The sequence below is a fragment of the Enhydra lutris genome, unplaced genomic scaffold (genome assembly GCF_002288905.1).
Source record: "Enhydra lutris kenyoni isolate GAN:26980312 unplaced genomic scaffold, ASM228890v2 scaffoldscaffold8, whole genome shotgun sequence".
In the NCBI taxonomy this organism is placed as follows: domain Eukaryota; kingdom Metazoa; phylum Chordata; class Mammalia; order Carnivora; family Mustelidae; genus Enhydra; species Enhydra lutris.
The window spans coordinates 7,565,264-7,578,956 of record NW_019154092.1 but is presented as its reverse complement, the minus strand read 5'-3'; the positions used below and the strand labels follow the sequence as shown (position 1 = coordinate 7,578,956).

At 46.2% G+C, this 13,693-nt stretch overlaps 1 protein-coding gene across 1 annotated transcript in view; it reads left to right on the top strand.

Moving 5' to 3' along the window:
* Positions 1-13,693, top strand: part of LOC111142468 (RAB31, member RAS oncogene family) — a 130,551-nt gene that overhangs the window by 42,718 nt on the left and 74,140 nt on the right. The window contains exon 2 of the mRNA XM_022495642.1: positions 13,215-13,294. Coding sequence (XP_022351350.1) covers positions 13,215-13,294 — 80 coding nt within the window. The remainder of the gene's footprint in view (positions 1-13,214; positions 13,295-13,693) is intronic.

Sequence of the window (13,693 nt, the reverse complement as noted above, 5' to 3'; positions counted from 1 at the left end):
GTGGGGTGTGGATGCATGTGTGCATGCGTGTGCATGTGTGTGTGCATGCCGATGTGCACATTTGTATGCATGTGCACGCATGCGTGGGTGCAGGTGTACAGTGCGTGTGTCACGGGCACACATGTACTTCAGGTCCCCTGCGGAAAAATGTGTGAGAATATCAGAAGCATGGAGCTAGAGCCTCTGGATTAGAGAGCTTTTTTAAGCTTCCAACTGGGTTGTAGTCAGAGCAGGATGGGCAGGAAAGGCCAGAGGAAGGGGCAGAAGGGGCTTCTGCTAGTCCCACACGGTCATGGGAGCTGCTGGCATCTTTGCCTTCCAGGGGGAAAAAACCCTCAAACCTCCACTAAATTCAGTTTTTGGACAAACTTTCTTTCTCCCCTTCTCTGCTCCTGTTGCTAGAACTCAGCTCCCCCACCTCTCTTCCTCCGTTCTCCAATCCTACTCCCTGCCTTGCCTGGCGAATGCATCCTTTTGGTTTCAGACTTAATGTCCCTGCCTCCAGAAAGCCTTCCCTGAGCTCTCAAATGTGGGTTCGATGTCCCTTTGGTTCCTCATCCTAGCACTTACCATGTATGGTATGTGATAGTCTCCAGTTTACTTGTCTCTTCTTCCATGGACCAGGAGTTTGGGGTGGGGCCGGGTGGAGTGGGTAAGGACAGATGATCTTGCTGGGACTTACCAGCAAGCACCATTTCTTCCCTTCCTGATGTCATACAAGTGATAAGGGCTGGCCTTTCTGATTCTAGGTTCTAAGCTGTGTGTGTGAGCATGCATGCATGCTTGTGTGTGTGTGTGTGTGTGTGTGTGTGTGTGTGGGTGGGTGGGTGCGTGTGTGAATGGTTCATCCATTCCCCTTTGGGGTTGACCAGTTGACCACCACTATGTGTGTGTGTGTGTGTGTGTGTATGTGTGTTTGTGTGAATGGTTCATCCAGCCCCCCGTGGGGTTGACCAGTTGACCACCACTGGTAGGACCTCTGCTTTGAAAGTGGAGCGTGGAGGGAGGGACCTCAGAACAGTGCACCTTACAACAACTTCAGAGCTCACCAGATTGTTTGGGTGGGTGGGAACGGGAAGCAAGGCAGTAGGAGATTAAGCAGCACTGGTCTTGAGATCAAGCAGTGTGTGGATCTGAGATGGACAATCAGTGGTTGCTTTGTTCTTTCTATGTTCTGGATCCAGTGTTGTCTTGAACACAGGCATTCAGAGATGGGGAGGGGCATAGCTTGAAACAGAGATGCTCAGTGTTCAAAATGGCAGGGAGTTGGGGGGCATCTATGGATTCAGCAGAACTTATGAATATTTAGGTCATAAGTAACAGTGAGAATCTGATGAGGGACCTTCTCACCAGAAGACGCTTACCAACCCGCAAAGGTAATGTGTGATTTTTGGGGGTATCAGATGCTTGACACTCATGACTCATGCCACAAAAGGGTGACAGGAGTGAAGAGACAATGTGCTCATCTGGGGTCAAGTGGCGGTGGGCAGAGAGGAGAGGCTTGCTCTTTCAGATTACAGCTGTGCCCTCACTGGGCTGCAACTTGACTTTGGCCTGGTTACAGAGGTAGGGAAAATAACATGAGGCCATCAGATTCTGACAAGGACATAGTGCCCTGGCCTGTCTTCGGGTGCTGCAGCTCTGGTGTGCTCTGATGTGTTGATGTGTCTGCTGTTAAGATAGTGTGTGTGTGTGTGTGTGTGTGTGTGTGTGTGTGTGAAGCCCCCTGACCGGAGAGGGGAGGTTGTGCCTATATTTGCCTTGCCTTTTATCTGAGACTTTACCATTACACATTTTCTCCACAGAGATTTAGGATTGATTTAATGAGCCGTTCTTCAGAACAGTCATGAAGTGGGGCAATAGGATTCTCTCAGGCCCAGAAATGAGGAAACGAGGCCCCCGGATGTGTCCTTCACACTTCCTTTTTCCCTTGGTCTTCCCACTCTTGAACACCAACCATCAAGGCCTTGGTCTGACGGTTGGGTAGGAGAACATTCCTACACTTCCCCTAAAGTGTCTTGTTATGGCTCCTAAGGACAACAGGGAGGGCGTGTGGATGGAGGAGGAGGGGAAGAACCGAAACAGCTCCCGCCCCACCCACTGGTGCCCGAGTCCCTGCTGACTCACTGTGTGGAAATGATCTTAAATGAAGGAGAACATTTCTAATGACATGAAAGGGCATGCAATAAAATAATGCAGTCCTACACAGGGAGCTGTGTGAGTGGTTGCTCAAAGCAACTCTGAAATGTCTAGAATGAGATCTTAAAAGCAAATTCTGAAAGCTCCCATTCTCTGCTTCCTGATTTTCCATGCTGCGATCTTTTCCCTAAAGGTTTACCCTTGAGATTGAATTATTGCTTTACATTGTAGGTCTTTATCTCCCATAACTGTATTTGCTGACTTTGGATTTACTGTTGTGGCTTAAGTCATGCTAAAAATAGGCTTTGTCAGTTAAAGTCACGTAGTATCTTTCTCTCTCACGGGCCTGAGACTGGGCTCCTGGAGGAGGACTCGGAATCGCTTCTCTTGGGGCAGAGCCTCTTGAGTCCCATGTAGCTTTGCCGTCATCATGTGTCTGGGCCACCCTCTCATACTCCTGACCTGCCTTCAACCTTCACTTCCCACTCTGCGAAGGAGGAGTAGCTCTCCTTCATCAGGGTTGCTGCTTGGATGAAATAAATTTGGTTCAGAGTCCATGCTTAATATATGCCGTCTGCTACATCTGTCTTAGCTATCCACTGCTGTGTAACAAGTTGCACCAAAATTTAACAGCTTGAGACAGCATGCACTGAATATCTCATCATTTTGTGGGTCAGGAATCTGGGCTCAGCTTCATGGGTCCTCTAGCTCAGGGTCGCTTAGAAGGCTGCAGTCAGGTTTCAGCTGGGGCTGTAGTCACCTTGGAATGGGATGTGGGCAGGGTCTTCTTCCAAGCTCCCTTGGTGGTTCCTGGCACCGAGACCCCCTGCAGACGTGCTCTGAGGCTTTGGCGGCCGCTGTGGGCTCAATCCTCTTTCAGTTCTTGTGTCATGGTCCCCCCAGGCGTGGTGGCTTGCTTCCTCAGAGCCGGCAGGTGAGAGGGCCAGCAGGAGTGTCAGAAAGAGGGCAATTTTTGTAACCTAACCTCAGGAATGACTGTCATTTCTTTCATATTTTGTTTTTTAAAAGCAAATCATTAGGTCCAGACCACATACAGGGAACCAAATATGGGGGCAAAAGGGGGGGGGGGATGGGGATCATTGGGAATGATTTTAGAAGCTGGCTACTACAATTATGACCATTACTTATCTTTATTTGCGAGCTCTGCAAATCGGGAACAGCAAATATTGAGTGTTTTGTCAGAAAAATTCCAGAATATAATAAAATCTGATGTTTGGTGCTTGATGCCTGTGTAGCCCAAGTATTTCATGAGATCGGTGGATTTTCCCTCTATGAAGAGGGGAACCTATGCCATTGTCATTTATCCAGTGACCGTCTTGCCCACCTGAAAGCTCACACATAGGTTGCTTATGAGGAAAGAAAGGTGGCCAAGGGACAGTTGGCTTCTTGGGCAGGAAGTACAATTTAAGTAAAAGATTGTGTTAACTTTTTTTTTATTTAAGTGGTTAAGGTCACACCTTCTAAGATTCATTAGATAAACTGAAATTTCTGCTTAGCTGCCCAGAGTTTGTACACGAGGACAAACTGCTCTCTGAGATATGCCAAGAAGCAGGGGGCTGTTATAAGAATAACAGAAGTAAAGGAACTAGGGAACTGCCCTTCCTCTTTTAAAGAGTGTCTTCCTTCTTCAGCTTATCTGCGAAGTAAGGCGGGGGGAGAGATGGTGACCGAGAGGACTGCTTTAGGAGCTGGGGAAGTAGAGGGACGGAGGCCCTGGTACTCTTCTTTCCTCATCTCCACTACAGCCATGTCTTTGGCTTCCCTGAGACTCCAAGAGGCACTCGACTCCACCACTGGGACCAGAACATCCATGCCTGAAAGATGTCTAAACTTCAGAATCCACGAGATCTGCCAACCCTGGAATAACGAGAGACAAATAAATTTAACAATAGTAGAAAGGGGATGGCAGTTTTAAATATCATAAATATTTTCTTCCTAGCATTGGTTTCTTTGGGGCTGGATGATGTCCCAGAAGCATGACCATCACTTCTTTTTAAACACTTACCTAAGGGGCGCCTGGGTGGCTCAGTAGGTTAAGCCTCTGCCGTCGGCTCAGGTCATGATCTCAGGGTCCTGGGATCGAGTCCCGCATCGGGCTCTCTGCTCGGCAGGGAGCCTGCTTCCCCCTCTCTGCCTGCTGCTCTGTCTACTTGTGATCTCTCTCTCTGTCAGATAAATAAATAAAATCTTAAAAAAAAAATTAAACACTTACCTAAGAGTCATGGACGATCCTGGGTGGAGTCCTAGCCTCAACACCCACGTCCTTATTCAGGTTCCTGCAACTTCTTCCTATAACAGGAGGATGCTAAGGCTTAATCCAATGTGACCAGAAATATGAGGAGACAAGGCCATTTAACCTTTTCACAGACAATAGAAACAGACCTACAGAGGACGTGGCTAATGGAATGATCAGATGTGGACTTTAAAAATATGCAAAATATAAATATGTTTAATATGTTCAAGGAAATAAAATCACAATCCCAAGATTTAGCAAGCAATCGAAAACTAAAAAAGGAAAATTTTATGACAAAAAATACAGTTACTGATCAATAAATGGGATTATTACCAGGTTAGATACATTGGTACAAAGAACTAGAAATTAGATCAGAAGACCTCCAAACTGATATTGAATATGGAAAATAGAGAAAAGAATATAAGAGATATATAAAAGAAGGTGAAAAAGTTGAGTACAAGCATATCTAGCATCCCAGAAGGAGAGAAGAGAGAATAGAGCAGAAGCAGTACTCAGAGAGATAATAACGGATACTTTCCATAGGAAATGCCTAGCTTGGTGCCTGGACCTGTTTATGTGCTCAGTAAATGTCAGCTTTTCTTATTGTCCATATTACTCTTTTGCTCGATTCTGCTCCTATGGAAGATTTGTGCTATTGGCAATATTGCCGGAGTCCAAATCTGCTAGACCGTTTGTTCAACAAAGATCTCTTTAGTCTCCCAGGGTGTTCTGCTTGCACTGAAAGCCTGAACATCTGGTTCTCACTGGCTACAATCCCCAGTTGGAAATTAGAGTAAGTTTTCCCATGGAAACAGTAAGTTACCCTCTAGATATAAACAGAGATCAGATTCCTCCAAAGTAGAGTGCTATAGTTCAGTGGCAAGTTTGGGAAATAATCATTATTTATTTACAGCATGATTTTAACAGAAAAATGCTCTCTGAATTTCAAATGATGAGCCAGCAAATGCAGCATTGGAAGATGGCCATTGGTGGTGCATCTGATGTATCGGCGATTTCCTGAACAATGACCTCGGTGCGATCACTCTAACCTCCTGTCTTTGATTCGTTTGTGAAGTTTAAGTCTGAGCCTAAGTGTCCTGACTGCAGGAATTGGGCTTAATTTTCTCATCTCCCGTCGTTGCATATTGCTGACGGAACAGGCAGTGGATGAGGATGGAGGCATGTCTTCTGGAGAGAGTTGGTTTGGCTGGTGAATAGAGCCTTGGGCGTGGGGAAGGGGATGTCTGAACCTTGATGATCCTTTCACTAGTTTTAGGACCATAGACCATGGTTTCCTTACATGGGAACTGTGGACAATGCCTTCTGTCCTCTGCTTTACAAAGGGCTGTTGTGAGGACTCAGTGAGAGAGAGTAAGTGAATACATGTGTTTCTGTTCCCTTTGGAGCCATTTAATTATCTCCTTCTTGTGGCTTTCACGCTCCTCGTTTCTGTTTATTTCTTTCTACTCTAGGGGGATATTTTTATATATTTCTTTGTCACCTTTTGTATCCCAAACAATGACCTCTTATTCTTTGTATGTGGACTTCACATTATTCTCATATACATCTAGAGAACTGTGGACGTTTACAAGCTTTGTTCATTACTACCCAAGGGGCATTGATCTAAATACATGAATTCATTTATGCTGTTGGGGCACCTGGGTGGCTCAGTCGGTTAAGTGTCTGCCTTTGGCTCAGGTCATGATCCTGGGATCCTGGGATCAAGCCCCAGTTCTTTCCAGCTCCCCGCTCAGCGGGGATCCTGCTTCTCCCTCTGCCCCTCCCCCTGCTCATGCTTCTCTCTCTCTTTCTCAAGTAAATAAATAAAATCTTTTTAAAAATTCACTTATGCTATTTACATGCTTAAAATGTCTCTAAGCATTTTTGTCCCCATGAGGTAGATAGAGAAAAGAGTGACTCTCAGACTCGGTGCAGAACCCACCTTTTTCAATATGAGACAATTCAGTTTTCTTTTGTCGCATACGTAGTTAAGTTCCCTTTGTAAATTGATTTTGAGACGTTTGTTATAATGCACACCATTGACATGTTTCAAAATAACCATGACAAAGGCACAGCAAAGTTGTTTGTGGGAATGCTCAGGGGCTTTTAATTTATATTGCGTTTTCCTCAAATAATTTTGTGGCGTGCTTTCCTAAATACAGTGAGATGTCTACAGTTGGATTTTCTTGCCTTGCTAGTTCAAATTTTTCCCAGAACGGAGCATGAAGGCTGAAATTTACTCTGTTTGGACAGTGGTCTCATCCCACCGAAGGAAATCTTGTAGAAAGCGTGATAATAAAACAAACACATTATAGATCAAATTTAATCATGTTTTTTGCTTTCACGGCACTTTTTTTTTTGGTAGTGGTAGCTGTGATTTGTAAATATCGAACCCTTTTCATTTCAGTGCCAAAGATATTTTGGGCTCAGGGGCAAACAGGCCCATTAAGTCTGTAATTCCAATAAGCCTTTAAATGTCATCCAGGAACAAAGTACTTCAGCTCCCCTGTGGAAAGGGTGTTGCAGAGACAGAACCGAGGTGATGCCTGGGAGCTCTCCACGGAGCTTACTGGAAGCTCTGGGGGGGACGTGCAGTGTTTTGACCTTGAGTCCTTAGTCCGGCCAATTGAGGTCCCTCAGAAGCAATGGCTCGACTGTGTGATTGGGATATTCTGCCCGTTGCTTTGTCATAAATTCCATGCAGAGGAGTGGAATGGGGGTGTGTATCTTCCCCCCCTTAGCCAAGGCTTTAAAAAGAAGATACTTGGTGGGTTAATATGGAATTTGTGCCACCTTTCTGTGGGGTTTCTTTGGAATTAGGCGCAGACTGCAGAGCTTCGAGGATGGGAATATGCTTGACAGAGCGTATTCATTTAGGTCACTACTGTTCTGCTTTCTCTTCTGGGTGGTTCCAGGGTTTGGGGAAGGATAGGTGGTGCCATTGAGGAGTCCTGGCCGGGATGGCAGAGACCTGGCCAGCTGACACAGGGCGTGGTAGTGAGGCCCTGACCCAGGCACCCTGAAGCCACAGGAAACGGAAATCGTCTCCTCCATGACCTCATCTCTTCAACAGCAGCACACACTTCCTCTAGACGTTTCTTCCCCATCTGCCCGGAAGTGGAACTAATAAGCAGGCACATACAACACTGTCCCAAATCACTAGTCATTGTTCTTCACCTGTGCCTGCTGTTGTCTCCACAAGGCCATCTCGTGCATGCAGAAGGGCATGTCCAGTGTCCTTGAAGAGACCTTTGCTCCACCGGGTCAGACTCTGCGGTGTTCTCAGCTTTCTGTACTTTGGGGTCCGAAGATCAAGCCACTCACCATCCCATGGTTCTGCCTGTGCCTCTCTTTATTGTTTTCCTCCCTCCATACAATCTGGCTGGCCTCCATGGTCCTCCTAAATTCCTAACTTAACTCCTTATCAATGTGTAAGCACTTAAGACTTTTCAGAAGTGCATAAGTCTCCAAGTCTAAACACTTAAGTAAGTGATGCCTGGAAAAAACCTCTTGCCATGTGGGTTCTCTCAGATTCCTAGACCAGAGACAGATGCTGAAATGATCATTTCCACAGTTCACATGATGGGCAAATCATCTTCTGCTTCTTTGACATTTTGGTTGGCATGAAATTGAAGCTTAAGAGATTCCTGTCTGTGCCACAAGTTATTTAATTTATAGTGGTTTTGGAAGGCCATTTCTGATTTCTGTAAATAATACTTCCATGAACTTTTGTGCTTATTATTTTTTTTCTTCTTTTAACTACATTCCTAGGAATGGAATTCCTGAGTCTGTGATTCTTGGTCTAGCTTGTCATTTCCTTTCCACAGGAAGCACGTTGGCTTATAATGTGCTTTGTGAGTTTGGAGAGGAGGAGATGGTAGAAGCATGTTGACTGTTGGGAAGAGTAAGGCAGTGGTAAAGGATGGTCATTTGTTCTGGGAACACACAATGCTTGAGTCATACCGACTGTCTGCAGAGCTGGGTTGCAAAAGTTTTGAGGTCCTTTTTAGGTTCAATAAAATAATATATTCTCAACTGATGAGTGATGTCTTCTATGAGAGCAGGACGAGGTAGGGGTGGTATACTTGCCTAGGACCTGTCGTTCTTTATGTTGAGAGGTAGGAACACCTCCTTGAAGCCCGTCACAGGGTCCACGAGGGAATCAAGGGATGCCTTGTGTTTTAGAGGATAGCAGCTGCAAGTCTGTGGTTTGTGATTTCATAATCACAGATTTACACGTGATTAATAAATGTGACCGTTCAAATAGCAGATATTGTCATGTCAGAGTAAGTGGTGGTTCTCAGAGGATTGTGTTCTTAGCCCCAGATAGTGACTTATATGGGAGGCATATCACTGAAGGCATCCATTTTCCTGTGAGTAGATGGAAACGATCGCTGGGCCTCAGTGTGGGTTTGATGCCAACCACACAAATGAGAATACAATAACACATTGATTACCCCCCAGGGATGATTCTACTGAACTTTCTTCCTGGTTTGTGGAATCAGAATTGGTTTTATTCTAGTCCCTCCCCAGTAGCTGGTAGTATGTCTGCCTTTCATTACAGGCAAAACCCCAGCAGATCTCTTTCGAGGACACATCATGCTACAATGGAAGGCAGTGATCCAGGAATACAAATACTCCTTGGGAGTTCTAGAAGACGGACTTTTGGGGGAAGAAATTTACATTTGGTAAGGAGATTGATTTAACCTGGCGAGCACCTTAAGAGGATCTCACCGGAAGTCAGAAAATTAGGTTCTGACTTGACCAGCCAGCTGTGTGACCCTGAGGAAGTCCCACAGCTTCCTCTTTTGAAAAACTAGGACCCTGGACAAGATGGACTCTGCGAGTCTCATAATCTTGTGAAACGGAAAAATATCTGCAGAGAGGAGTTTCCTTCCGTCCCTGTAAGCCCACTAAAAATAAAATGGCCTTTTAGAGAACGGTGGGCAGCTGCGTGTCCCGCCCCCCCGGCCCCCCTCCCCCCGTCCTCTGTTTCCTCACGGACGACTTTCTTCACTCAGTCGGGCTTTCAGCTTTTCCTGATTTAACCCTGTATGTTTTTGCATGCTTGAGGCCTGACTCAGTGGCGCTTCCCTCTTGGGTATGTGTCACCGGGTGAACGGGGCTCCTTCAGGAAGAGGAACTCACAAAAGCGGGAGAGTCAGGAAAAGCGCCGTCTCCCTGAGGCAGGCTCCCTCACAATCCTAGAGCAGGGCCTTCCCCTGGTGGCCAGCGGGGGAACTGCAGTCGCCCCCTGAGGTCATTTCTGGAACCGCGCAAAGCCACTGGCCACAGAAGGTGATTTGAAGCAGTTCTTTGTTGAGAATATTGTGTTTTCTGAAACAGATTTAAACTTTGCCATTCCTTTTTTTTTTCTTTTTTTTTTTTTTCCTGTCACATAGATGAAAGAGAAAAAGAGAAACTTCGAGAGGGGAAATGTAGAAAGAAAAGAAACACGGAGCATAGTTTGGCTGAAGGGATGAATTGTTCAGTCTAAATTTGGGTAGGCTTGCTGCCTTAACTATTCAGAAAAGCTGGTATTTTAAGCCCGAGTTATCTGTGGAAGATGATGAGTTGAAAGGAATCGTTTCCAGATGGCTTTTGAATTTTTCATTCTCAAGGGCATTTTGAGGGTGGGCCTTGCAGGTTGTGTTGGGCTGTTTTGGGGATCTGGAGCTGGTGTTCAGAGCAGAGTCCTTGCGTGGGATGAAAGGAGAGACCCAGAATGTGCTTCCTAGAGCAGAGGCCTCATCATGAGGCACATGGTCTCGCCAAAACCTGTACCCCAGGGGCCCCTCACTCACAGAGAGTAAGAGCCATGGTGCCTACAGAGGAAGGGCCTCTGGGGGCTAGTGTGATTCCGGAGGGCTGATTTTCTCAGCTTGGAAGCAGGGGGAGCCTGGGTGTAAGCTGAAAGGACATTAAAGGGGGCCCAAAAGGGACAAAACTCGGGAGGTGTGGATTTGTCTGCCAAGCCCTGGGCAAACGACCCTGCCCGCCTGTGAGTGTGGTACCCCCTCCTCCAGGTGCCTCTCCCAGCTGTGGAAGTGGGGGGCTCTAACGTCCTGCCTGTCTGGGTTTGCCCACTCCGGGCACAGGGAGGGCAGGGCTTGCTGACTGCCTGCTGGCCCAGTGGTCAGCCCGAGAGAGAGCATTCATTCCTACACTGGGGACGAGAGGCCCCAGAGATGGACGAGACAGGCGCTCGCATCAGCCCTACCTCCCCATCTCAGGATTGGCTTCTGGGGGCGCACAGACGGCAAAGATGAATCGTTTAGCATTTCTTGTGGGAAAATGAACTTGAGAGCTTCTATGGGAGGAGTTGCACGCTATGAGCTCGGTGACATAAAAATGTATAAAAGTACAAATGGGTCCCCGCCCTGCACACTGGGGCCTTTTGCAGAGAGCAGTTCTCTTTGCAAGAAGAGCGCGTTTTCCTTCTCTTCAACAGTAGGGCAGCATGGGGCGCCTGGGTGGCTCAGAGGGTTAAGCCTCTGCCTTCGGCTCAGGCTGTGATCTCAGGGTTCTGGGATCGAGCCCCGCATCGGGCTCTCTGCTCAGCAGGGAGCCTGCTTCCTCTTCTCTCTCTGCCTGCCTCTCTGCCTACTTGTGATCTCTATCTGTCAAATAAATAAATAAAATCTCTTAAAAAAAAAAAAAAAGAGTAGGGCAGTGCCGTCCTGTGATTTTCAGGGTCTCTGGGGGTTGCGTGGGCTAGAGGGTGACAAGAACCACTCATCCGTGGGGCCATGGGGCAGAGGGAGTTCAAAGCAACTGAGATTAGAAGAACCAACTTGTGGGGTTGGGGGGAAATGTGAGGCACATTAGCCAGAATCCATCCTGAAGGTTCGGCTCGGAAATAACAGCAGCATATTGATCTGGAATCCGAGAGCTGGTGTTTTAATTCTGTCTCCATCTCCTTGTACTCCTCGCATCGATGTGCCCTCTGCAGATAAACGGTCTTTGGTGCTTTTGTTTCATTATGGCTCACAACCAGTGAAGGCCACTTGCCCTGGGATAGGAGACCTTCTGGAGAGTGACATTCTGACGAGTGTCACCAGCCGGGGCCCCTCTTGCTGCATGTTTGCGGGAACTGTCCTCTAAGCACAGGAGACAGGAAGGAGTAAAAATAATTTTGATTTCCAGTTGGTATTTCAAGTCTCATTTTGTATTTCAGTGTAAAAAAAAGCACATCTCAATTTTTCAACATTTCCTCCTTGACCTTTAGACACCTTTAACAGAAGAGAACCACATCACTACTGTTTTCTTCTTGGGCTAACTATGTCTTGTTTCCCTTTTACATATAGATCTCAGAACATCACCCTGATCCTTTACGATGAACACGTGTACAGGAGGACATCTCTGTGTCTCAGTTGTCTGTGAATCATGTGCCTCCTTGCCCAGCCGCCCCTCTTGGAAGAGCAGTGACTGGCAACTGAGGCCAGCTGCTTTGTTCTAGTATGTTCTACTTCCTGGGAAGTCTCCTGACTTAATCTTACAGCTCTTCCTTTGAAATTTCCATTTCTACTGTCATATTTTTAATTTCTAAGGTCAATCTTATTCTCTGAATAGTCTTCTAAAATAGCATCCTGCTCTTGTGTGTGTGTGGGGGGGGGTATAAACATGTGGCATTTCTTAACTGAGCATGTATTTTTGATAGATTAAAATGTGTCCTGAAAGGTCTCTTAGCACTGGGGCTTGTAGACTGGTGCAAGATGGCTTTTTGTTGGGGGACTCCACATATCAGAATCTGCAGGATTTCCCCTCTTACCCAGAGGGGACTCCCCTCTCCTTCTGCCTGGCTTCACATGGGGCACTGGGGTCACATGGGGCTCCCCGAGCAGCATCTCAAGGCCCCAAGCCTAGCGCTGTCTGATACAGGTTTCCTGGAGGCTCAGCTTCCACCTCCTCCTGGAAGTGAGGAGTTTTGTGGCCAGGAACACCAAGGGTGTGTTCTTGTGCAGAATTTCAACATTTCCTGCTGCTTTCAGCCTTGTCTTCCAATTCTTAATATGTTCAGGATAGATTCCGTGACACGACTTATCTTCTTTCTCAGTGGCTCTCCTCCCTGGTGGCCCATAAGTTTCCAACTTCTTCTTTCTCAGTGACCACTAGACCACATGCTTTTCGTTGACGTCACTTGTCTGGTGTCTCGTCTCCTAACTGTCTGACTTTGTGAATTTGTGTCTTTTGTTCCTTAAGCCATTTGACAAAGATGTTTGGAGGGAGTGGATAAAAATGCATGTATTTGATTTCCGACGTATAATGGACCTCTGTCCTAATCAGCTTTAAAGAATTATTTAAAAGAGAGAGCATTGAGATGAGACCTTTATATATAAGCAGACCTGGAGGTTACTATGCTCCCATTAGATTCTGAAGAGCAAATGTTAGAAATGCAGAAATTAGAACTCATAAGTCTTACAGGGTGATACCTACAAAAATAGATTATGTCGTTTTTGGGAGCTATGGTTTTGCACAAAACCAGTTCTGTCTCTACCAAAGCAATGCCGTGCCTTACCATACTTCTCCTCTAGACCCTTTTAAACATTTTTTCAAATTTCTGGAGATACTTATAAATTCTAGGTTAATTATTGTGTAGATGTGGGCCATGTTTCTAAAGCTTATTTTTACCATACTTCTTTCTTTCTACAAAAGCAAAATAATTTCCTTTTAGAAAATACTGGTGAGAGATAGAAGAAAATATCCTCTTCTCCTACTCCCACCAATGAGAAATAACCTCTCCTGTCCTCTGGTTCTACATTTATACTAGGTCAGAACTGACAACCTTGGTCTTCATGGCTGTGTCCTTATTCTTTTCCAGGATACCGGGGTTGGGAAATCCAGCATTGTGTGCCGATTTGTCCAGGATCATTTTGACCACAACATCAGCCCGACCATTGGGTAAGTTCCTGTATGTTCTTCTCTGTCACATTTCTTCCTTCCAAAGCACTCAGAGAGGTCACTTTGTTGCCTGCACCTTCAAGCAGTTTTCACCCCAGCTTGTGAGAATCAATCCCAACTGCAAAGACTTTGACAGAAATGCGGTGACTTCTAGGCAGGATGTCCGGGCTTACTGTTCCTGCCAATAATTCTTTTTTCCCAGCCGACTGTCCTCTTGGGCTTCAGCCTAAGACCATCTCCTTGATCTCCAAGAGCATTACTTTGCAAATCACGTCGGCTTTATTTCCAGATGGAAGATGAGACACAGGACAAATCCCCGAAGGTTCTGCTTTGAGTTGCCTGCCAGTAAGCCTGGAAACATAGTCCACTCACATAGCACAGTTGTCCATAGTCTGGGGT